This window comes from Protopterus annectens, chromosome 2.part2 (genome assembly GCF_019279795.1).
Source record: "Protopterus annectens isolate FY-2018-M chromosome 2.part2, PAN1.0, whole genome shotgun sequence".
Classification (NCBI taxonomy): domain Eukaryota; kingdom Metazoa; phylum Chordata; order Ceratodontiformes; family Protopteridae; genus Protopterus; species Protopterus annectens.
Window position 1 is genome coordinate 157453671 of NC_056730.1, and position 23512 is coordinate 157477182.

Below are 23512 nucleotides of genomic sequence, written 5' to 3' on the forward strand. Positions count from 1 at the left end.
CTAAAACTCTTTGTATTCTTCTTTGCGATATACCTTGAAAAACAACATCTCAAGCATTTTGCAAAAAGCACAGTGGATGTTCCTCCGGACCTGATGACTGAGCCTATAAAACGGAAAGCCAAAAAACAGAGGCCCGAATCTGAAGCTGCATCTCTTGAGTCTGGCATCTCTCTCGAAGCGCATAAGAGCTCGAAAATGCATGCCGACTGAGATCCGGATCCACAGATAGAGCCCGCTTCACAGGCCATCATGGCTCCAGACATATGGATGTAGAGAGGCTTCTCAGATGTCAGCCTCTAATGTCCAGGGGGGAACCGAGGCTTATAGTGTCGGAGGGCCCTAGAAGGATTACCCAGATAGTTGTTAGGGAGGATGTCGAATCTGATATTGTAGAGTGCAGGCCTACGTCTGGCCCTCCTCCTTTGCACCGCATAGATATGCCTGCAAAGAAGGAAGAAAAAGCCAAACATGTCTCTCCTCCTCTTGATCCACAGAAGGAATGGTTGAACTTTTCACGAGGCCTCTTCAAGGACTTTTAGGCCTCCATCAGGTCATGCTGCTTCCTCTCTGCCCAGGCCTTCTTCCCCTAGGAAGACCCCTTCTTAACTCTGATGATGACTCCTTTTCTCAGGAGAAGGATGATAAATTGGACTATTCCTCTCAAATTCCCTCCCCTTTGAAGTGTCTCCCCTGAAGAGGACTCCAGTGGGACAGATTCTCCCATGTAGGAGATCTTTTGTGGACACTATCTCCAAAATGCGGGACCATTTCAAGTGGGACTCCACAGAGATGTCAGAGGTCCAGGAGTGCTATTATGACCTCCTACAAGTCCAGACCCCCAGTCCTTCAGCCATCGCTCCTGTAATCCCTGCATTTCTGGATGCCTTTGCATCCACTTCCACCCACTCAGACTGACCGTCCTCAGCCCCTAAAAAATTGATAAGATATTACAAAGTACCAAAGGACTGCCATTTCCTTTTTAAGGCATTCACTACAGATCATTCAGTTATTTCTGTTGCCTCTGATGAGGCCTTCAGCTCCATTCCCTCCTCTTCTCTGCTGCCCTCAGGTAAAGACAAGAGACAGTTGGAGAGGACTGGGAAAGAAAATCTATACCTCTGCTACCCTGGCCATCAGAGCTTTAAATTATCAGACACACATGACCAAGTACAACTTGGAACTCCTTTTCCAGGTCTCTAAATTCATATCAGATATGCCTGACTCTGCAAATAACGCCTTGGCATCCTCTCTCCTTGCCACCTCCTCTCAGGTAGCCAGACATTCTATCAAGTGCACCTATGATGTAGTAGAAGCCTCCTCTATGGCTGTAGCTTCCCCTTCTGCCCTTAGAAGGTTTGTCTGGCTAAGGTTTCAGCCTCCGCCTGAGGATATCAAGACTAAACTGATGCATGCCCCCTGGATTATACTGCACTGTTTGGGAAACTTTCTGCAGAGCTCTTCAAGTCTCTACAGAAAAAAAAGCAAAGAGCTTAAGGATCTCAAACACATTTTGGTATCCCCTGTGCCTAAATTTCACAGGAATTACCCTGTGAAACAAACTTTTGTATGCAGGAAATCCAGAGCTCCTTTATCTCGACCCCAAAAGTGGGCTAAGAAGACACAACAGTTTCCCTCCTCTTCTGCTTCTGTCCCTCATATAACCAAGCAGCCCTTTCCTGACCAAACAGGCTCATCATGTCTCTTGCAACAACCTAATTCCCCTGTCCCTGTCACAACACCTTTCACTCTCCCTTCCTTCCTGGGAAATCATCAGTCAGGCCTCTTGGGTGGTAAGTATCTTAAAAAGTTGGGTACTTCATAGTTTGGCATAATGCCTGCCTTCAGGGGAATCCCCCTACCACCAAAAGATCAGCTCCCTCATTGCCCGCCAGTTCTACTAGAACTCCTACAACAGGACACCATAGAAGCTGTTCCCCGTGAGGAAGAGGGAAAGGGTTATTACTCATGCCTTTTCCTAGATGTTCTTCGTGTTTCACTGTTGCAGTCATCACATTTGGGTTATCTGCCTGCAGGTAGCCGTCAGCCGGCCTGAATACCAGAGTCTTCAGATTTCTGCATCAGATGCTGTCACTTCTTCCGTGACGTCAGGTCGTCAGGGGTATAAAGCATGCAGGTGACGCCATTACATCAGTCTTTCTTGCCGTGCGGTGCTCGAAGCAGAAGCAGTTTGCAAGTGCTGGTCGGCCGACTCCTGAAATATTCGTTTTCGAGTTTCAGACCCGAAGTCTTCAAAAAGCTAAGTACCCCGTTGGTGATCCTTTTTCTTGCTCTAACCGATGTCAGTAAGATTTTCATTCTTACTACATCCCCTGCTTAGGCCAGGCCACGACGTCCCACGTTGTCGGTTATGTGCCTTATTCAACCCCGAGCTATCTGTCGTCGGGCTATTTTTGCAGCTAATTTTTTTCTTACTCGTTCTGTGTACTCTGAATTTTGGTGAAGTCAAGGCTGACAAGCAGACGAAAGCGCTAAATAAAAGGATTTGGTGTTTGCCTTAGAACCATTTTGCTCTTTCTTTCTTATTATTTTGTTTGTGTATTGGTTCTGTACTCCAAAATGGCTTCATCAAGCCATCCGACTGCCGATCTTCCGAAAAAAACGTAAGGATAAAGACAGACCGCATGGGTCCAAAACCACCGCCGATGCTTCTGTTAAGCTAGTCGCCAGTCCACTGGTACTCAGTGAGGCACATTCGCAGCCCCTGATACACACTACTTCTGATTTGTAGGCCTCTACTGAGACCCATTCAGAGTCCGGTATGCCGCAAGATGCTTCTTAGACTATGGAATCTGTGGATGTCTCTACCTTGGATGGGTCCCAAGCCGCTGTGCAGGCACTGGCTTCTGAGGGTGTATTCAGGCCTACAGACATTCATATTAAACCGACGCCATCGTTTTCATCCAGGCCTACAACCCGCACCACACCTGGAAAACAGATGACCAAACCGCAGGCCCAGGCGCCTAAAAAACAAATTCTTAGAATGGCTGAAGACCTCATTACCTCAATTAGGGGAAGCTAGCCTTCCCCCTCTAAGAGACCTAGAACTGAGTTTCTTTCTGATTCATCTGATCAGGAATCTGATTTTTCTGCTCCTTCTGATTACCAGGATTTGCCCTTATCTACTTATGAGGATTCTGATGCAGAGGATTCCATTCCCTCTGCTTCCCTCCAGAATATTTTTTCTTTCAGTGAAACCTTGCACACTCTTAGGGAGCATTTCCGCTGGGAAAGCCAGGATTGCTCTGACTCCAAAAAGAGGCTTAGGGAATTCTTACTCCTACCTAAACACAGGCCTTTAGCTATCCCTCCTGCTCTGGACATTGTAGATGATGCTTTCTTGGAATCTAGCCTTTCCCCAGACAACTTTATCTCCAGCTCCTAGAAAACCTGACCGGTATTACAGAGTACCTGACTCTCACAAGTTCCTCTTCAAGAATCCTTCGAATCCAGAAACCATTTCCCAAGGACCAAAAGGCATCAACGCTACTGCTGCCAAAAATCCTGCACCTTCTGATAGAGATTCTAGAGCCTTAGACAGATGGGGTAAGAAAGTTTACTTTGGCCATCAGGGCTTTAAATTGCCAGTTTTGTATCAGCAGCATGTTATGGGGCTACTTAAACAGAAAATGATGTTGATTCCTGACTGTACTGAACACACAGAATTACAAGATTTAATGCATTCTGCAGGACAAGTTGGTAAACGTACTTTGCAATGTGGTTTTGACGCTTTAGAAGCATATTGCAGGGCTGCTGTCACTAGGTCTGTACTTAGAAGGCATGCTTGGCTTAAGGAACAAAACTTGCCAGATCATGTAAAAGCTAATTTACTGGATGCTCCCTTAAACCAAGACCACCTTTTTGGCAACAAAGCAGAAGAAGTCCTCAAAAGGATGGAAGAAAAAGCTAAATCTATGCAAACTGGTAAAGAATTTCCTACAAGTACAGCCTCTCAGATTCAGTAGGCATTGGCCTTCTAAGAACTGGTCCTTTCCAATCCCTTCTAGGCCTTTTCAGTCCAAACCCAGGAACAGCAAACCACCTAGGCTACAGTCTCAAGCTTTGCACAAACCTAAGCAATGGGGGGCTCCCACTTCCAAAGCAGGGAGAGTAATAAGCTACCCCCCCTTACGGAAAAATGGCACAATGACTTAACCTTAACCCTTCCAAGCCCAGTTCTACTACCTGCTCCCTTAGGAGGAAAGCTCTCCCTGCATGCAAAAAACTGGGAACTCATTACCCAGGACATTTAGGTTTTGAACATAGTTTCCCAAGGATACAGATTCCACTTCCACTCCCTGCCAACACCAAATGGTTGGCCAGACCTACCCCCAAATCAGTGGGCGGAGGCCCAACAGCAGGTTCTCTCTCTACTCAATATCAGGGCTATTCAGCCTGTCCCAACAGAACACAGGGGACAAGGCCTTTATTCAAGACTATTTCTGGTACCCAGAAAAGACGACTCCTGGCATCCTATCCTGGACCTCTCTATTCTCAACCCCTTTCTGGTAGTTCCAAAATTCAAAATGCTAACTCTGCAACAGCTTCTTCCCATGCTAGCCAAGGATGCCTGGCTGGCAACCATAGACTTAAAGGAAGCTTACCTGCACATCCCAATAAGGGAATCTTGCAGGAAATACCTACGCTTCAGGGCAGGCTCCATGCACTGTCAGTTCTCTGCACTTACCTTTGGCTTATCTAATGCACCCAGGGTATTCACAAAGTGCCTAGCTCCAGCCATTGCATTTTGCAGGAAGAGAAATATTCAAATTTACCCATACTTGGACGATTGTCTGATTCAGGTAGAAAGCCAGGACTTGCTATTGCAACACCTGGCATTCGTAAAGAAACTTCTAACCTCACTGGGGTACACCATCAATGAAGAGAAATCACACCTAGTACCCTGCCAACAGATTGTATTCCTGGGAGCAAGCTTGAACACAACTTCCCAGAAGGCATTCCTCACTCCAGAGAAACAAGTTTACTTGACAACCTACTTCAAACTATTGGCTACAAAACCCCAGCTATCTGCAAGGAAAATACTGCAAGCCTTGGGGTTCATGGCTTCTTGCATTTTACTAATTCCATATGCAAGACTGCATATGAGCAAACTGCAATGGTATCTAAAAAGCCTATGGTGTTAACATTCTCAGGACCTGGAAACAATGATTTCTCTCATTCCTTGTATCAAGACAGAGTTTCTTTGGTGGGCAGAGGCCTGCTACCACAACAAGGGACTCCCTTTCACTCTACCCCCTGTGACCCAAACCCTCACAACAGACGCATCAGACTATGCATGTGGGACTCGCATGGCAGGGCAGTGCTTTCAGAGCAAATGGAACCTGCGACAGATGCACCTGCATATCAGTCAAAAAGAAATGTTAGCTGTGCAGAATGCTCTGACAGCCTTCAGAGACCGTATTCTTCCAGAGCAACTATTGGTAAAGACAGAGACAACACCACAGTTATGTGGTACATAAACAAGAAGGAGGGAACCCACTTGTACCCTCTTTGCAGACTAGCCATGGCTCTGTGGAACACAGCCTTGATCTACCAAGTACACTTGCAAGCTCAATTCCTGCCAGGCATACTACATTCACTGGCAGACGACTTAAGCAGAAATCTCATGGACCCACACGAATTGAAACTAAATGCCAAAATATTCACCCTCTTGAACAAATGGGGGACTCCAGAGATAGACCTGTTTGCATCCCCTCAGAACTACCAGTTGAACAAATTCTGCACAAGAACTCCCCACAGCCAAGCTTGGAAAGTGGATGCCGTGTCTTTTACCTGGGAAAGCCTCTCAGTTTATGCCTTTCCCCCTCTGCCTCTCCTCTCAAATGTTCTACTAAAGATCAAACAGGACAAGCCAAGGACAATACTGATTGCAGTAGACTGGCCGCGCCAGCACTGGTAACCCCTCTTGCGCAGTATGGCACTGCTACAACCATGGCACCTGCCTCAGACCTCTTCCCTGCTGTCCCAGCAGGCGGGCCAGATTCTGCACCCGCAGCATCAAACCCTGAACCTTGCAGCTGGCTAATTCCTTGAGCCCTCCCTTAGCATCCCTCAGTAAACAGGTACTGGATGGCATTCTGGAGGCAAGGAGGCCTGGTACTAGAAAATCTTATGCTGAAAAGTGGCAAAGATACTGTTCCTGGAGCCTGACTCGGGAGGGGCACAACGGTGCACAGCTTACCTCAAATTCTACAGTACTTTACAGAAATGCTCCACAGGGGCCTATCCTTCTCATCAATTAAAATTCATGCTTCTGCCATTTCAGCACATTATAATACAGAACCACCCCTTTTCCCTCACTCCTTGCTCGGCAGAGACTTAGAGGGGAAATGACCCCCAGACAGGAGGCTCCAGCTGCTGGGACCCCCCCTAGCTTTTGAAAGATCACTGACCTCCCTTTTTTTTGAACCAAGCGGCGCAAGCTAAGTTAGGAAATTCTTCTTGGAAAACAATCTTCCTTCTAGCCATCACTTTGCTTAGAAGAGTGTCTGAATTACAGGCCCCTCATGGCAGTGGAACTCTCATTATCTTCCATGTGGACAGGGTTTTCCTCAGGACTAACCCCTTCCCTTTTGACTAGGGGTGGTGTCTGTCCTGGCCCTAAATCAGTCCATTCATGCCTACTTTTTTTCCTAATCCACAAAACAAAGGGCAATGACTGAATGCAGACAGTTATCCCACAGTTAAAAGGGAGCCCAAGGGAGCCACCACACTACCGCCCCATTAGCCTAAGCTTTGATAATCACATCACCACAGTAGTCAGGAAATCCTTCTATGTGGCACACCTCATAGATTCCCAGAGAGAGACCACTACTCTGGATCAAACCTACCTATATATAATAAAAAAGCCTCCTCATTCATTAGCACTGTTCAAAATCTTGATTGATGGATGGATAGGGTTCCTCAAATCAGTATGGTCTCAGCATGCTCACCTTCTAGAACACCTGATTCTGCTCCTCCCATGTCTAAAGCAGGAGCTCCAGTGGTGGATCTCACAACAATCTCTAAACTCAGGTCTTCCCATTCACCCTCTACCACCTACTCAGACCTATTTATCCCAAATGAAGGGAACATAAAATGTGAGAGAAAATGAGGCACTATTTTCAGCCCTTCCAAACCTTCAAATCACTGACCAGGAGTGGTGTATTCCAGAAATAGATTTGGTTGCCTCCCCCATGAACAAACATCTTCCTCGGTTTTGTGCCAGAGAATGCCATCCTCAGGCATGGACCCTAACATAGAACAAGGACTCACTCCTACATCCTCATCTGGAAACCCTCCAATTAACTATGTGGGTGATAGAGCCCTAATACCATTTAGACACCTTTACTCTGAGGATGTGCTTCAGGTATTGCAGAAAACCTACTACTAGAAAGTCTTACCTCTCCAAATGGAAGAGGTTCTCTGTTTAGTGTTAGGCTAGGAACCATTACCCACTGAAGGTGCTCCAGTGCAGGACTAGCATACTCTTCAGTCAAGGCTCATTTTAGCTGTCTTTCCAACAGTAAAGTGTGTCTCTGGGACATTTTTCTTCATTCATGCCAAAAATTGTCAATGAATTGTCCCTGAACCAGGCAGTTCACCTACCAACTTTCTTTCCCTCTCCCCAGAACAATGAGAGGATCCTGCATGCTCAGGATGTACACAGACTGCTCAAGTTCTACTTACATAAGACTAAACCATTCAGGAAAACAGACCAATTATTTGTGTCTTTCCATCCTAGGGCTCTGGGATTGCCTGTGTCTAAACAGACCATCTCTAACTGGATAACCAAATCTATTGCCTTTTGCTACGGCTCAGTCACTCTCTCAGGTATCTTCTTCTTCAGGGGCCTTCCTCAAGGGTTTGGATACCAACTGTTTGCTAAAAGCAGCTACCTGGACTACTGTCCACACCTTCACCAAGCACTGTAAGCTGGATTCCATCTCTAGGTCAAGGGCAGGGTTAGCCAGGGCCATTCTCCATGGCTTCTTTGAAAATTCATCTGCCACTTCCTCCTAACAGAAGACACAGGGACATAGGAGATTAGTTGGTAAGAACTTACCTTAACGATAGATGTCCTTCTCTTCTCTGTTGCAGCATTCCAACCCTCCTCCTTTCCCCCACTTCTTTCCTTTCTTGGATGCACAAATCCTCATTCCCTTAGACTGTCTTTCCGCCTAGGGCTTCAGTTTTTAAAGAGGTTTTAAAGAAAATGGAAGACAAAGCTAAATCTATGCAAACTGTAAAAGAGTTCTTGCAAGTGCAGCTGTCCAGGTTCAGTAGGCACTGGCCTACTAAAAATTGGTCCTTTCCTGTATCCAACAGAGCCACGCAAGGCAAATCCAGGCGCTCAAAAGGCTCCAGATACCAATCAACAGGGTTCTTACAGGTCAAAGCAGTGGGGTGCCTCCAACTCCAAATCTGGGGGAAACAAAGCACAACCCTACAGTAAGTGGTCTCAATGACTTTCCGCTACCTTCACCAAGCACTTATCTTTTGGCAGCCCCCTTGGGGGGAAAACTAACACTTCATGCTCAAAATTGGCAGTTAATTACCCAGGACAAGTGGGTATTAAACATAGTATCCCAGGGGTACAGATTTAATTTCCATACTTTGCCAATTCCAAACGGATGGCCAGATCTGCCACAAAATCAGTGGGCATAGGCTCAGAAGCAAGTTATGTCCCCTCATGGATATGTGGGCTATTCAACCAGTACCAGAAAAGGAAAAAGGACAAGGTTTTTATTCAAGACTTTACCTGCTACCCAGAAAAGACAATGCCTGGCATCCAATGCTGGATTTATTGATTTTGAAAACGTTCCTGGACATTCCAAAATTCAAAATGCTGACTTTACAACAGCTACTGCCTATGCTGGGCAGGAACGCTTGGTTAGTGACTCTAAACTTAAAAGAGGCATACTTGCATATCCCAGTAAGGGAATCATGCAGAAGATACCTCTGCTTCAAGGCAGATTTTTTGCATTACCAATTCTCTGCACTGCCTTTTGGCTTATCTGCTGCACCCAGAGGCTTTACAATGTGCCTGGCACCAGTAATTGCATTCTGCAGACAAAGAAGCATACAAACCTATCCTTATCTGGATGACTGTCTCATTTAAGCAGAAGACAAGGACACTCTTCTTCAACATCTGGCGTTTGTAAAAAGGTTTCTAACATGCCTAGGGTACACAATAAATGAAAAGAAATCCCAACTGGTACCCTCTCAAATAATTACATTCCTGGCTGCAAGCTTCAATACAACTGCCCAGATGGCTTAGCTTACCCCAGACAAACAAAGGCAACTGACAACATAGTTCAAACAAATGGCAACAAAAACCCAGTTATCTGCAAGACAAATTCTGCAGGCTTTGGGGTTCATGGCATCCTGCATTCTACTAATTCCATATGCGAGACTGCATATGAGGAAACTTCAGTGGTACCTAAAAAGTTTATTGAGTCAACATTGTCACAGTCTGGAAACAATGATTCCTGTCATTCCCTGCCTACAACAGGAGTTTCTTTGTTGGGTAGAGACATGTCACCAAAACAAGGGACTGTCATTCACTCTACTGCCTGCCACCCAAACCCTAACTACAGACACATTAGACTATGCTTGGGGGGGCCCACCCTGGCGGGAAGATGCATTCAGGGCAAATGGACCCCAAACAAATGCATCTGCATATCAACCAGAAAGAAATGCTAGCTGTTCAGAATGCTCTGACAGCCTTCAAGGACTTACTTCATCCAGGACAGCTTTTGATAAAGACAGACAACACCACGGTTATGTGGTACATAAACAAGCAGGGATGGGGTACACATTCCCACCCCTTTTGCAGACTAGCCATGGCATTATGGAACACAGCTTTGACTTACCAAATATATCTTCAAGCTCAATTCCTGCCAGGAAAACAAAATACTCTGGCAGATGACCTAAGCAGAAATCTTATGGACCCGCACAAATGGAAATTGTATCCACAAATCTTCAGCATGTTAACATAGAAATGGGGGAGCCCAGACATAGATCTATTTGCCTCTCCCCAAAATTATCAGCTGGACAAATTTTGCACAAGAACTTATCACAGAAAAGCATGGAAAGTGGATGCCCTATCCTTCAGTTGGAAAAACCTGTCAGTCTATGCTTTTTTTCCCCCTCTGCCTCTTCTCTCCAAGGTCTTAATAAAAGTCAGACAGGAAAAACCAAAAATTATCCTAGTTGCTCCGGACTGGCCTTGCCAGGACTGGTACCCAATTCTAAGGAATATGTCTCAACTTCCTCCTTGGTACTTGCCTCAAATACCTCATCTACTGTCTCAGCAGAACAATCAAATTCTGCACGCTCAGCTCCAAACTCTGAATCTCGCAGCATGGCTGATCATTTAATTATTCAAACAACACCTCTCAGTAAATCTGTGATGGATGTCATTTTGGAAGCCAGAAGGGCTAGTGCTAGAAAGTCTTATGATGATAAATGGAAGAAATTCAGTGCTTGGAACCAAGCACAAGGAACAGACACAGCAAAGCCCAATATTCCTCAGATTTTACAATATTTGACTGAGATGCTTGAAAAGGGCCTATCTTTTTCTTCAATAAAAATCCATGCCTCTGCCATCTCAGCTCTTTTCTCATCCTCTGCTTAAACAGTATCTTAGGGGGGCCAAAAATTTAAGGCCCCCCAGAAGATCACCAACTCCTGCATGGGACCTCAATTTTGTGCTGGAAAAACTCACCCTGCCTCCTTTTGAACCAGCAGCTGCTGTGGATATAACATTTCTGTCTTGGAAAACAGCTTTTCTCTTGGCAGTCACTTCAGCAAGAAGGGTTTCAGAACTACAGGCTCTCATGGCTGTGGAGCCTTTTATTACATTTTACCCGGACAGGGTGTCCCTCAGGACCAATCCTCCTTTTATGCCTAAGGTGGTATCCAGTGTGGCTTTTAACCAGACAATTCACCTGCCAACATTTTACTGAAATGCGCAGAACAAGGGGGAGCGTATTCTGCATTCACTGGACGTACACAGACAACTAAGATTCTACTTAAACAGGACCAAATCTCTAAGAAAGTCTGAGCAACTACTGGTAGCATTTGCTGCAGGGTCAGAGGGGAAGGCTGTATCAAAGCAGACTATTTCTAAGTGGATAAGCCACTGCATTCGTTTCTGTTACTTGCACCATGGTAAACCTTTGCCCAAGGGGATCAGGTCATGTTTCACCAGGGCTGCCTCTACCTCAGCAGCTTTTCTTAGAGGGGTTCCAACCAAAGACATTCTAGAGGCTGCTACTTGGAGTTCTGTTCATGCCTTCACAAAGCATGATCATTTGCCTCTGTTCTCCAAATCCAGGGGAGGCTTTGCCACTACAGTTCTGCAGGGCCTTATAGCTGCTCCTAATACTGTTTATTTCCATCCTCCCATCCATAGCTTTGGGATTCTACCCAAATGTAATGAGTGCAACAGTGAAACATGAAGAACATAGTACAGTTGTGTACACTTACAATAAATGTAGATGTTCGAGTGTATTCACTGTTACAGTCCGGGTTACCCACCCGCCATCCCCCTTTTTTATACCTTTTCTTTGGGAGGGTGGCCTAATGGTTAAGGTGTTTGCCTTACCAACACAAACACAAAAAGTTTGAGTCTCTCAGGATAATTTTGGCTGCTTAAAAAAATGCTCGCAAGGGCAGTTAGCCTAGTACTAACATATGAACTTATATGAACTTCACTATATACTAAAGCCTTTGTGGTGTATTTGCTTTTAGATGAAGGTAAAGTTTATGTTGCTAAAAGTGCATTTACATATATTACTGTTTATTTATATATATATATATATATATATATATATATATATATATACACATATATTTTTGCTCCCCATTTGGGGGGCACCTAACAACTGGGGCAAGAAAAACTGAATAAAATGGTGTCGGCTTCATGTTTTATACCCCTGACGACCTGACGTCATGGAAGAGGAGATAGCAACTGACGCAGTACCCAAGACTTTGTTATTCAGGCTGACTGAGGGCAGCCTGCCAGCAGATTACCCCAAATGTAATGACTGCAACAGTGCATACACTCGAGCATCTACATTTATGGTAAATGTACACAACTGTACTTTTCCTCCTACATGCCAGAAATGTGCTTCTTTGGCTGATCTAAATGTTCCATATATATTGTATTTACCTTTACTTCTGTTGCCTGAGTTGGTTTGTTTGATTATGTATTTAATGACTGGGTTAGAGAACTGTCCACTGTTTGAGTCCAGAGTAGGAGCTGTGGTGACCTTCAGTGAACATGCCTGACTTAGACTCACAGTCCTCAAAAGAAACTTCAGCGCATTGTTGGAAGTGCCCCTTCTTCTAACTTCTTTGGAAAGGTAGCTAAACAGAAGCTGCTCATAACTAATTAAAGAGCACCAAGCTGAACTTAAAAAGTGTGCATTAATTGCACCACTTGAAAAATACAGACCTCCAGTAATCCTTTCCCGTTAAAAAGTACCAGAAGCAGAGTTTCCAGCAGCTTGGTCATTTTTCTTAAGGTTCCTTTCAAGCTGAATTCAAGAAGATTGTTGTGCTTCCTCAGACAAAGAAACCTTCAGTGACTATAGGGACTTGGATAATGTGGGAGCCCATCTGATATTCTCTGGGCAGTTCTCCCCTCTGTCAACAACTGGAGAATATCACTGGATCCTTAAATTTCTGCAGCAGGAGTACATCTATAAATTCTTATTCCTTAAGTGTTGCCAAAACAAGTTGTTCTGTTCCTCTGTTAGGGACCTTCAGCTACTGTTGAACAATGCCATTATTCCTTTTGCTGAGGGGTATGAAAGAAAGGATCCCAAGTTCCAAAACAACTTTTTTTTATGTAGGTGTGCATGGGAGGCCTGTGGTCTATCTTGAGTACTAAAAGTTCAGTAGGCTCACTGTAAAATGACTTTGTCCTGTCCTGGTTTTGCCTTTTTAATTTTCTATATACATTTCTGCGTATCATGATTAATCCTAAACACAGGAGGCTTCTATGATTCCAAGTGTGTAAGGACCATCATCAGTTTTGCATCTTGCCCCTTTGCACCATGTGTCCTTTACCAGGTGTTTGGTCATCTTAATGGTTGCTGTGAGAATGAAGCAGGGAGTTGATCTGTTTCCTTCTCTGAAGTGCTAGGGGATTGCACCGTCTTACACGGATGCCTTGAGAGCAGCTGGAAGTTACTTTGATTTTTTTTCCAGGGTTTGAAGGCCACAGTATCTGAAAAAGTTTTTTCTGACTTCTCAGAAAATATTTGTAGGCCTGGTGTTATACTGCAGCTGGAAGACAATGTTCATCTCCCTGGTGTTAGTTTATTAGCCCATCTCACCAATGGACTACATCTATGCCATTTTGCACGTCTGTAGTCACAGCCCATCTAGTACTCTCAATACCTTAAGTCTGGTAACTGTTATCATCACCACACTCTTGGCTCACTTAAACATGTTGGCCATAAACTTCATGTTTTTTCTTGTTCCCTTGCCTCACGCAACAGTTTATAAATCTGCACTGCTGACTTTTTTCAGATGCACCTTCTTTAGGAGTGCATTTTTTATCCACTCTCTCTCTCTGCAAACCATATTGACTTGTGCATCATTTATGTTCTGTAAAGCAGCTTTAGTAGCTTGACTTCCATAATAGCAAGCTGCTTTGTGTTGGAACTGAGGTTGGTGCACTTGACACTGCTGGCCTTTCAGCATCTTATTCTCCCTGGAGGAATTCAGATCCAGGTAGACAACAGGATGTAATGAATGGTGTGTTACAGATAAAAACACAATGGGATGAAATTGTCTCTCTTCAGATGGTTTTGATGTGGTGGATCCTGGCATTGCATTGAAGTCTGATATGTCTAACTTCGCCTCTTCTGGAGCTGTCCTCTGTAGCGGTCAGTTTACTGAATCACCTTATGGCCTTAGCAGGTGATTGAGAATTGCGAAAGTGGGTGCTGGAGATGTGTTCCTAAGCTGAGATGCTCTAGAGATCTTTTTCACAGGTGCAGAATCAAAGGTTTCATTTTCCTATTGTCTAATCCTCAAGTCTGGAGATTTTTTTTTTCAAGATGCATTATCCTTGTCGTGGAGAATAATGTTAACTTGTGCCTTTTTCCCCTCTCCTTCATAACATCCTTCCGAAATGCAGGATGATATGTCTTGCATTTAATCTGGATAGCTTCATTTAAGTTTGACAAATCTGTTTTTCCTGCTGGTTTTTGCATATTTGTAATAGCTCCCAACCTCCTCCTGTCCAGGTTCAATCTCAGCTTTGTTCTGCATCCCAGTCTCCCTTGCTTATGCCTGCTTGGCAATCCATACATTGACAGAATTTAGTCTGTTATTTTGTTTGTTACATTCTTACGACAGCTATGACATAGACTGCCAAAAATAATTTTGCATCAGGGTAGTGGAAGTGGTTTGCATGTGATCATCTCCCAAGAAATTGGATGATTTTCCCTTTCCGTTTGCTAGAGTTTTCAGACTGTTTGTTTTCCTTTCCTTTCCTTGGAATATATTGAGGTATACCACTGTTAAAATGTCTAGTAGCAAATGAAAAAGGGTATTGTGAGTATCCCACATAGCAGAAGTGATCAAGCAGGGAACGGGGTTTTCTAGGTGTATAACAGAAAGAAGGAAGGGATACAATTGGCCAGACTGAGCAAAGATGGGATAGAGGTCACAGGCAACTTGGAAAACAGCAAAGGTGTTGAGTAAATATGTTGTTTTTCTTCACAAAAAATAGCAAAAGGAAGGTGCCATGTTGGGAAGGATGTGCAACAAAATGGAGAGAACAGAAGGGTAGCCATTTGAAATGTCAGAACCTGCTAATGCAAGTCTTGAAATGCAGAGACTGAATGGCTGAAAGATCTAATATTCCCTTTTCTCTAAGGTATGCTAATCTCTGAGTTGATATATACACATTTTTTTTTGGGTGGGGGGGGGCTTGCCCTTAAGGATGTTTTAAGGAAAAAAGCAATTTTTGAGATTTGATCTTTCCAGGGTTTTCTGTCTTTTTTTTTTTTTTTGGCACTCAACATTTGAGTACGGAGCCGAAAGAAGACATCTCAGGAGAGAGAAGTAGTTTCCTTAGGTAAAATGAAGTTCAGTCAGTCTGGTGAGTATGTTGGCAGGCTGTTTGAGAACTTCAGCAGATGTTTAAATAGTACAGAAGTGCCAGATGACTGGAAGGCAGCAATTATGGCATCATTTACAATGAGGAGAGCAGGAGAAATCAAATGAATTACAGGATTACAGGCATGTTAGGTTAAAGGCAGTGGCAGAGAAAGTCATGGAGAGAATCCTGGGGGGGGGCTAGTAGCTTTTCCAGAAGACAACAATCTCCTGGACTGCAGCCATCATGGGTTCATGATCAAAAGTAGCTATTATTTAAACTTGATCCAACACGATGACTGAGTTGCAGGTGAATTTGACAGGGGGAGTACCTGTCGTCTTCCTGGACTTCATGAAGGCCTTTGATTGTGTCTCATACAGGAAGTTGATTGGAAGGTGGTAGAGGCAGGACCTAAATTGGTGGACTAAATAGCTACATAGCTGAATAGTAGGATACAGAGGATTGTCTCCTAAATGACAGTGCCAGGAATTAGGAAAGTGGCTAGTGGAATACCCCTTGGTTTGCTTTAGATGCAGTACACTATATTTTTCTCAGACATATCTAAAGGAATAGAGAACCGAAGAGACTGCTGATGATACAAAGATGGGTACAGTGGTGAAAGGTGACAGGAAGAGTCTGGAAAAGATTTGGTAAGACTGAACAACTGGGTAGCTGAGGTTTTGTGAAAAAAATGTAGAGAACTGTAGTTAAACCACAAAATCTCTGAAGTGATGCATTATTTGTGAGGAATGAAACTGATAGTAACGTAGCAGGAAAAAAAATTTGGGGATGTTCACACCTGGACTGGACCATCAAACGTAGAGTGAGATGGCAGTGACAGAAGTAAACAGAATACTTTGATATGTCATCTAAGGGATAGATTCCAGAAGCAAAATGGTTATGCCTGCACACCACTGGACCCTGGTCAGACCACACCTTGAGTATTCCATTCAGTTTTGAAGGTCATATAAGGAAAGGAATGACAGTCTGCTGGAAGGAATCCATAGGAAAACTATCTGAAAGTATATGGAATGGAGTGGAAGTGATATGAGCAAAGGTTAGAGTAGCTAGAGATAATCTTGGCCGAGACCGGAAGAGATGGAATGTTTTACTAGTTCACATAACCATGCCATGGAGATGTGAAGGGTTCATTACAAACAGGAAGCACAGAGTGGGAACGAGCGGGCATAGGCAGTAGGTGTAGGGATAACTACTTGATCTTGAAAAGCATTTTTTTTCTCTGAGATAGGCTTGTAGACCCATAGAATCATCTTATCAGCATGGGGGTGAAAGAGGGAATCCACAGAGGCATTCAGGTAGGCATGGAAGTGGGGAAGAAGTATAAGGGGGGGATTTAGAGTTGGAAGGAAGGTAGAATATTAATACACTTAAGAACAGACTGGCCTTTATTCAGACTGTTTACTGTTAAGCAGATTTAATATAACTAATATTGTTATTGTGCAGTGCATTTTTCAAATGGTTTTGATTATTGGGGTTTGTTTTATTAGACAAGTCTAAGGGCAAAACAAAATGCTGCAATACCTTATTACGAGTTCAGGTAAAATGAATAAGTTGCTTCACATGTAGTTATGGATAATTTTAGTCTGGCAATGCAGTAAGATGTCTGTTTAGAAGGATTTAAATGTATTTTACGTTTCTGCAAGTCTTGCAGATTGCTCTGAAAGTAATTAAGCTTTTTCTATAATTATACGGGTTCCTTTTCTTTTACTTTTGGGTTAGGAGGGAGCTTATATTTTTCATAAGCCAAACTAATCATTACCAGTGTTCATTATTGTCTAAATGCCTTTATTCTAGGTACATTCATTAAGGTCTTACAGTTTAATATTTTTAATTAACTGTGGCATTTGAATTGAATTGGATGATTCAGTTACATTCCTCAAATGTAACATTGGAGTGAGTGTAATTAACTAGAAATAACCATGCAAATATCAATCAGGTTCTGATTGTGTAATTATACATTTTGTTTTGTTAAAAGTATAAAGACTTTAGCCAACAGGAAGTACTGCATTCCACATGAGAAGTTCAGTTGATAATGACTGTTTCCTGTATTTAACATTTTCTCTAATCAGCTTCTCAGAACGTGTAGACATAAATGGTACCAAGTGAATTATTCTGTGTTTTTGTGTGTTTTATAGACTGCACTGTAAAAGCTTGAAGAAAAATGCTACTATTTTTAGGTAGCTTCCACAAGGAATCTTACTTCATTTTTTTTGTCCCAATCATCGCAGGGTTTAGGTGCAGACAGTAAGAACCTGTATCCCTTTTTACTTCCTGTCATTCAGCTAAGCACAGATGTTTCCCAGCCCCCACATGTTTATCTTCTGGAAGATGGTTTAGAATTGTGGTACGTAAAGCAATGCCCTTTACATTTTGTGTATTTTTCCAGTATTTTCTTTTTGTAGAATTGGATAACCTGAAATGCATTTCAGATTAGAGTACTGCAAATTAGTTGATATGAATGTTGTCACCACTACTTATTACATCCTTGTATTGCAGCAGTGTGCGTCTTATTATGAAAGTATATATAATTTGCATAATTTACCTTCACCGGGTATTTTGAAGTAGCTGTAGAAATGTTGTACTATGATTATCTAATATATTTGTAAATATTTTAATTTCCTGTGTACTGTTTACTGTATGAGATGTATGCATATGTGTGATTTTGTGTGTGCGCGTGTGTACATGCATGTGTGTCAGCATGCGTGAGCATAAATGGCACAAGTCAGGATCCATTTATTTTAAAACTCTTTTATTATTAAATCATCAAAAAGTTGTTCAGCAAGTATGATAAACATCCAAGAACATTAGAACATTTTTTCAAACTTTATTCATGTTTTTTTAAAGATAAAAATATCCAAGTCCAAAACAGAGTTCATTACAGTCTGTCATATACGCAATTCAGTACAATCTAATTTTTAAGCAAGACCAATTCCATGATGTTAATAAGGGAGTTAATAACAGGAATCCTGTATTTATCTTAGTAAAACAGAGAAATAACCCTCTAATCAAACACCTTAAGATGAGTTGTGTGCCTTGCAGATCAGGTATTGAATCAAACTGCAGACACCATTTCTGATCTAAAAAAGATTTCCTATGTGTGTGTGTGTGTGTGTGTGGGGGGGGGGGGGGGCACGTGTTAATGCAGTGTTACATTGGGTGGCAGGTTGGTGTACTGGTTACGGTGTTTACCTTACAGATGCAAAGTGCAGGGTTTGATTCTTACGTGGTGTAATTTGATAGGTTTAAATGGCCTACAAGGGCAGTTAGCGTAGTACTAATCTATGAATCTTTTTGAGTCAACTGTGAGAAGGTCATTATATCTTTCATTAAGTTTAGCAAGTCTTGTAACATGGGAGGGAATCCAGTTTTCCATCTTTTTGATGATACATTTTTTTTTCAGCTAACAAAAACAAATTCACCAGACTCTCTTGGGGATTGGGGGGGGGGGGGTCTGCAGTGGCCATCTGTCCAGCCCAGATGAAAATTAGTTTTGGAAAAGGGAGGCAGATCAGCATCTATACATTCCTAAATCCCCCTCATAACAGGGAAAAGGTTTCCAACAGTCATCAGGAGTCCCTACCCCGCAGATCAGCTAGATTGATTAACAAAAATTCTAATTACAACCATTTTTACAGGGGGAATCACTATCAGGAGGGAGAGGGGTTCAGGGGTTATCGGCACTAGATTCAAATGTTATTGAATATGTGCAGGTAAATGACAATGTTCAAACTGTGTCAAGATGTGGCTTTCATGTATTCAATTACAGTCATTATGAAATCACCAATTAATTTTTTGACCTTTTTGTCAAAGGTTTTAAATTTGTCCCTAAAAGGAAAAGTAACCTGACTCAGGTTATCTTAGATTTAAAAATGTTTATTCGAACGTTGAATCTGGAAAATATCTTTGGGGATCAGCACACCCCTTTTGATGCTGATATACCTAAGAAGAATAGTGTATTTAACCCTCCAATACACCCACAACTTAAAAATCTAGACTCTGTTATGGAAAATAAAATTAGGAAGAAGTTCAGAAATAACAGGGTACATTCGAACTTGGATATTAAACAGAGGCAAGTTTTGGGTCAGTTATGTTCTAATCCATGTATTCGTGTTATGGAACCCGACAAGGGGGGGGGGGGGTTGTCCTTATGGACAAGAGTATATACAAAGGCAAGATGTTTTCAGTCCTTAATGGTGATAGTAGATATAGTAAGGTCTCCATTAATTAGGTTAATTTATCATACAAGAAAATTGATTTGGCACTTAAGGATCTTTTTGACCAAGGCGTTATAGATTTTAAAACACAACAATATTTGGAGAACAATTCTCAGAGGGTACCCTCAATTTTCAGGATATATAAGATTTATAAGTGCGTTGGGGACCCCCTCTCCGACCCATTGTGGCCTCAGAAGGTGCTAAAATTGCACCTTTAGCTAAGTTTCTTGATTAGAAACTCAAGGTGGTATGGGGTAGGGAGGTTTACCTACTCAAGGATTCATGGGAATTTTTGAGTAAGGTGAAACACGAACTAAATACACCAGGATTAACATTTGTTACAGTCGACGTCATAGACTTATTTTCAGTGATCCCCTGCAAGACTGGATTAGCCTGCATTGAGAAAGCTCTTAGGAATAGCCCTGGTACTACTGAGAATGATATATGTGTGTGTTTGGAAATAGCGGACCTTGTCTTGAAAATTAATTTCATGTATTCTGAAGGGGAGTTCTTCAAACAGGAGACCGGAGTGGCAATGGGGGCTAATTGTGCCCCCATTTTTGCTGATATGGTGGTATCGACATTGGAGAAGAAAATTTGTGTACAACAGTGAATATGTCCAAAATTGGACTTTATACACTAGTTTTTTGCATGACATCTGTATTTGTTGGATGGGTAGTTTAGAGAAATTAGATTAATTTGTTCATTATATTAATCATACTACTACATTCTTTAAATTTACCTATCAGACCAGTTTTGACAAGGTGAACTACTTAGATATCTTAATTAGCAAACATGAGCAAGGCTTCAAGTCTTCCATTTATAAAAAAAATACCTTTTCCAACACATATATTAGCTTTACCAGTGCACACCCTTTCTTTCAGAAGAAGGGGATTGTTAAAGGCCAGTATGTGTGTGCAAGTCATATCACGTCAACTAAAATTGATTTTGAGCTTGAATGTTCCCTATTGGAAGGATAACTATACCCCAATTTTGGGAAGGGGTCTTGATTTTTCTAACCAACATGGAGCAATTAATCATATTGATGGAAGTTATAATAGATCTTTTATCACTAATTTTAGTGGTAATGCATACTATATTAAAGCTATTGTTGAAAAACGAGTGTAAAAAAATTTTTGACCTCACGGATTTACCCAACCTCAAAAATAAATCTATTAAGGTGGTGTTCAGAAGGAGTCAGAACATCAAAAATTTGTTGGAAAAAGCCAATTATGAATCCATTCTCTCACACAAGAGAAAGGGGACATTTAAGTGTGGGGCTTGTAAGCAGTGTGCTTACATTATACTGAAGAAAGAAGTCCTGGTAGCCTCTATACAAAAAGTTTTGATTTCCCCTAGTTATTTTAACTGCAACAGCTCTGAGGTGGTTTACCTAGTCATTTGCAGTGTATGTCAAAGTTTCTGTGTAGGGAAAACAGAGAGGCAACTTAAACGTAGGATGTATGAGCACACGAATAGTATTAACAACAAAAGCAATCACAGTGCTCTATTTGGACATGTTGCTTTATGTCCTGATGCTAAGTTTCGCTTTTTTGTTATTCAGAGGGTACAAAAGGATTTGAAGGGGGGTCCCTGGGAATCTCAATTGGCCCATAGAGAAACCTTTTGGCAAATAGTACTTCAGGCTAATAAGTCCCCAGGCCTCAATGACAATATTTCTCTGACACCACTCTTAAAGCTTAGGCTGGCAAAACTGTAAATTGTTTAAAATATTCAAAATACTTATAGTTTAGAAAAATGTACACTCGTGTTTTTATAGGTTCATAGGTAGGTACTAGGCTATCGGCCCAAGGGCCTACGCAAGCCTAGCCAACAAGGTTCCCTGGCTTACGCCACCCAAGAAAGTTATTTCCCTGCCGCACTGTCGAGCAGAGACACAGAAGTGATCCCCAGGGTGTATTTCCTATTTCCCATCCACTCATCAAGATTTTTCTTGAAGAGTGCTAATGAAGAACTTTGCTTGACATAGATGGGTAGCCTGTTCCAGAGTATGGGAAGTTTCTGGGACAGGAATCTATCCCTCCAGCATGTCCTGTTTATTGTGGTGATAAGGTTTAGGTCCCTAGAGCGTGTAGCTCGGTGGGATTAGGATTTCTTTAGGTGTAGCATGTCCAACAGCTCTGTGTTTGACATAGCTTTATATGTTAGGCAGAGATCACCTCTGAGTAGGCGATATGCTACGGAGTAAAGTTGGAGTTTTTTGAGGCGGTCAGTGTAGGGCATTTGTTTGAGGCCAGTAATCCTCTTTGTGGGGTACTTCTGTGGCCTTTCCCATTGCTGCAGATGTCTTGTGAGGTACATTCCAAAAGGGGCATTGTACTCTATAATGGGTCTAATGAGTGTCGAGTAGATGGGGACAATGACCTCTTTTTTCCTGGATGAGAGCCCTTTTATGATGAGGTGTGCCACGTAGAAGGGCTTCCTGACTACTGTGGCGATGTGACTATCAAAGGAGAGACTACTGTCCACCTGGGTCCCAAGGTCTCTTATCATGCATTCTGTGTTAAGTAGATTGCTGCCTATGTGGTAGTTCATGGGTACAGAGTTTTTACCAAAGGGGATGACACTGCACTTTTTGGCATTGAGCTTGAGGCCATGGCTCTGACACCAGGCATCTGTCTCAGCGAGGCCCTTCTGTAGGATGTCCACATCATTTGGGGATTTGACTATGGCTCCTAGTTTGCAGTCATCTGCGAACTTCGTTAGCCAGAGGCCTTCTGTGTTAGCCTGTACTTAAGAGAAGTAGATATCAAACAGGAGAGGTCCCAGGACAGAACCCTGTGGTACTCCACTTGTCACTGCTTTGAGGTCAGATTTGGAGTCTGCAACGTTTACAGTGTGGGTTTTCTCAGTGAGCCAGTTGGCAACCCATCTTGTGATGTAGGGATTTATACCTATTTTAGTGAGTTTAGCTATAATTCCAGAATGTGGGATGGTGTTGAAAGCCTTGGCGAGGTCAAGATAGGCTGTGTGAACCACTTTACCCTCATCTACGGCTTTGGTGACTGCCACAAAGAAGTCGATCAGGTTCAGGAGGCATGATCTGCTTTTCTCAAACCCGAACTGGGTGGGATCCAGAGTTTGGAGGTTACCAATGTCTTTGTTTACGAGTTCCATGATGATACGTTCCATGGCCTTGCAGACCAGGCTCATCAGGCTAATAGGTCAATAGTTCCCGGGATCAGTGGTGGCTCCCCCTTTGTAAAGTGGGATAACTGTTGCTGTGTGCCATTCAGTGGGCCCAAAGCCTGATGCGAGGCTGTTATTGAACATGGTGCTTAAGTGGGGAGCCATTTCGTTCTGAAGTTCGTGTATAACACAGCCTGGGATGTTGTCCGGTCCCATGCATGCTGTGTTTTTGGCTTTAGAGAGTGCAGCTTTTACCTGTGTAGTTGTGATTACAGGGACCCTGCATTCTTCCTGTATAGATAGGGGCCCTTTAGCAGGTGAGAGGGGGGGTAAAGTTAGCACTGAACCTATCTGCCAGGATGTTGGCAATATCAGTTGGTTCTGTAATTTTCGTGCCTTTGTGCTGTAACTCAGAGCAGATCTGGGTGTTGCCATCGAGATTCTTGACATAGCTATAGAATGCTTTGTGGTTGTCCTTAGAATCAGTGGCAATTTTGTTTTCGTAGGTAGCTCTGGAGGATCTTATAAGGGATCTCATCTTCTTACTGAGGCTGACCAGAGAACTCCTCCACTCATGGGATTTTACTCACTTTTGCAACAGTTTCTTCCTTCTGTTGTACAGTTTGTTTATGGCAGGGGACCACCAGATTGGCTTCCTTTTTTGGAGGATAGCGTCTTGGTTCTTTTTGGGATAGCACGATCCATGCACTCGTGTAAGTGCTTATAGAGTGCATTTGTGTAGGATTCAGCAGTTGTAACTGTATTGTCATTCTGCATGGCTGTCATGAAGTTCACCACTTCTGTCTTAAGAAGCATGAAGTTGGCTTTGGAGAAATTTTTTACTGTGGTTTCCTTAATGGGGGGTGGGGGCGGGATGTGGATATCAAGGGTGATTAGCTTATGGTCGGATTGGACCAACGAGGAGTTGACTTCAGGTGTGGAACACCAGTCACTCATGTTGGTAATGACTAGGTCTAGGATATTG

The 23512-nt window shown here is 42.8% G+C and overlaps 1 protein-coding gene across 1 annotated transcript in view; it reads left to right on the forward strand.

Annotated features, from left to right (window-relative positions):
* Positions 1–23512, forward strand: part of IPO11 (importin 11) — a gene marked incomplete in the record, with an annotated part of 3749854 nt that overhangs the window by 1863646 nt on the left and 1862696 nt on the right. The window contains 1 exon segment of the mRNA XM_044063824.1: positions 17392–17507. Coding sequence (XP_043919759.1) covers positions 17392–17507 — 116 coding nt within the window.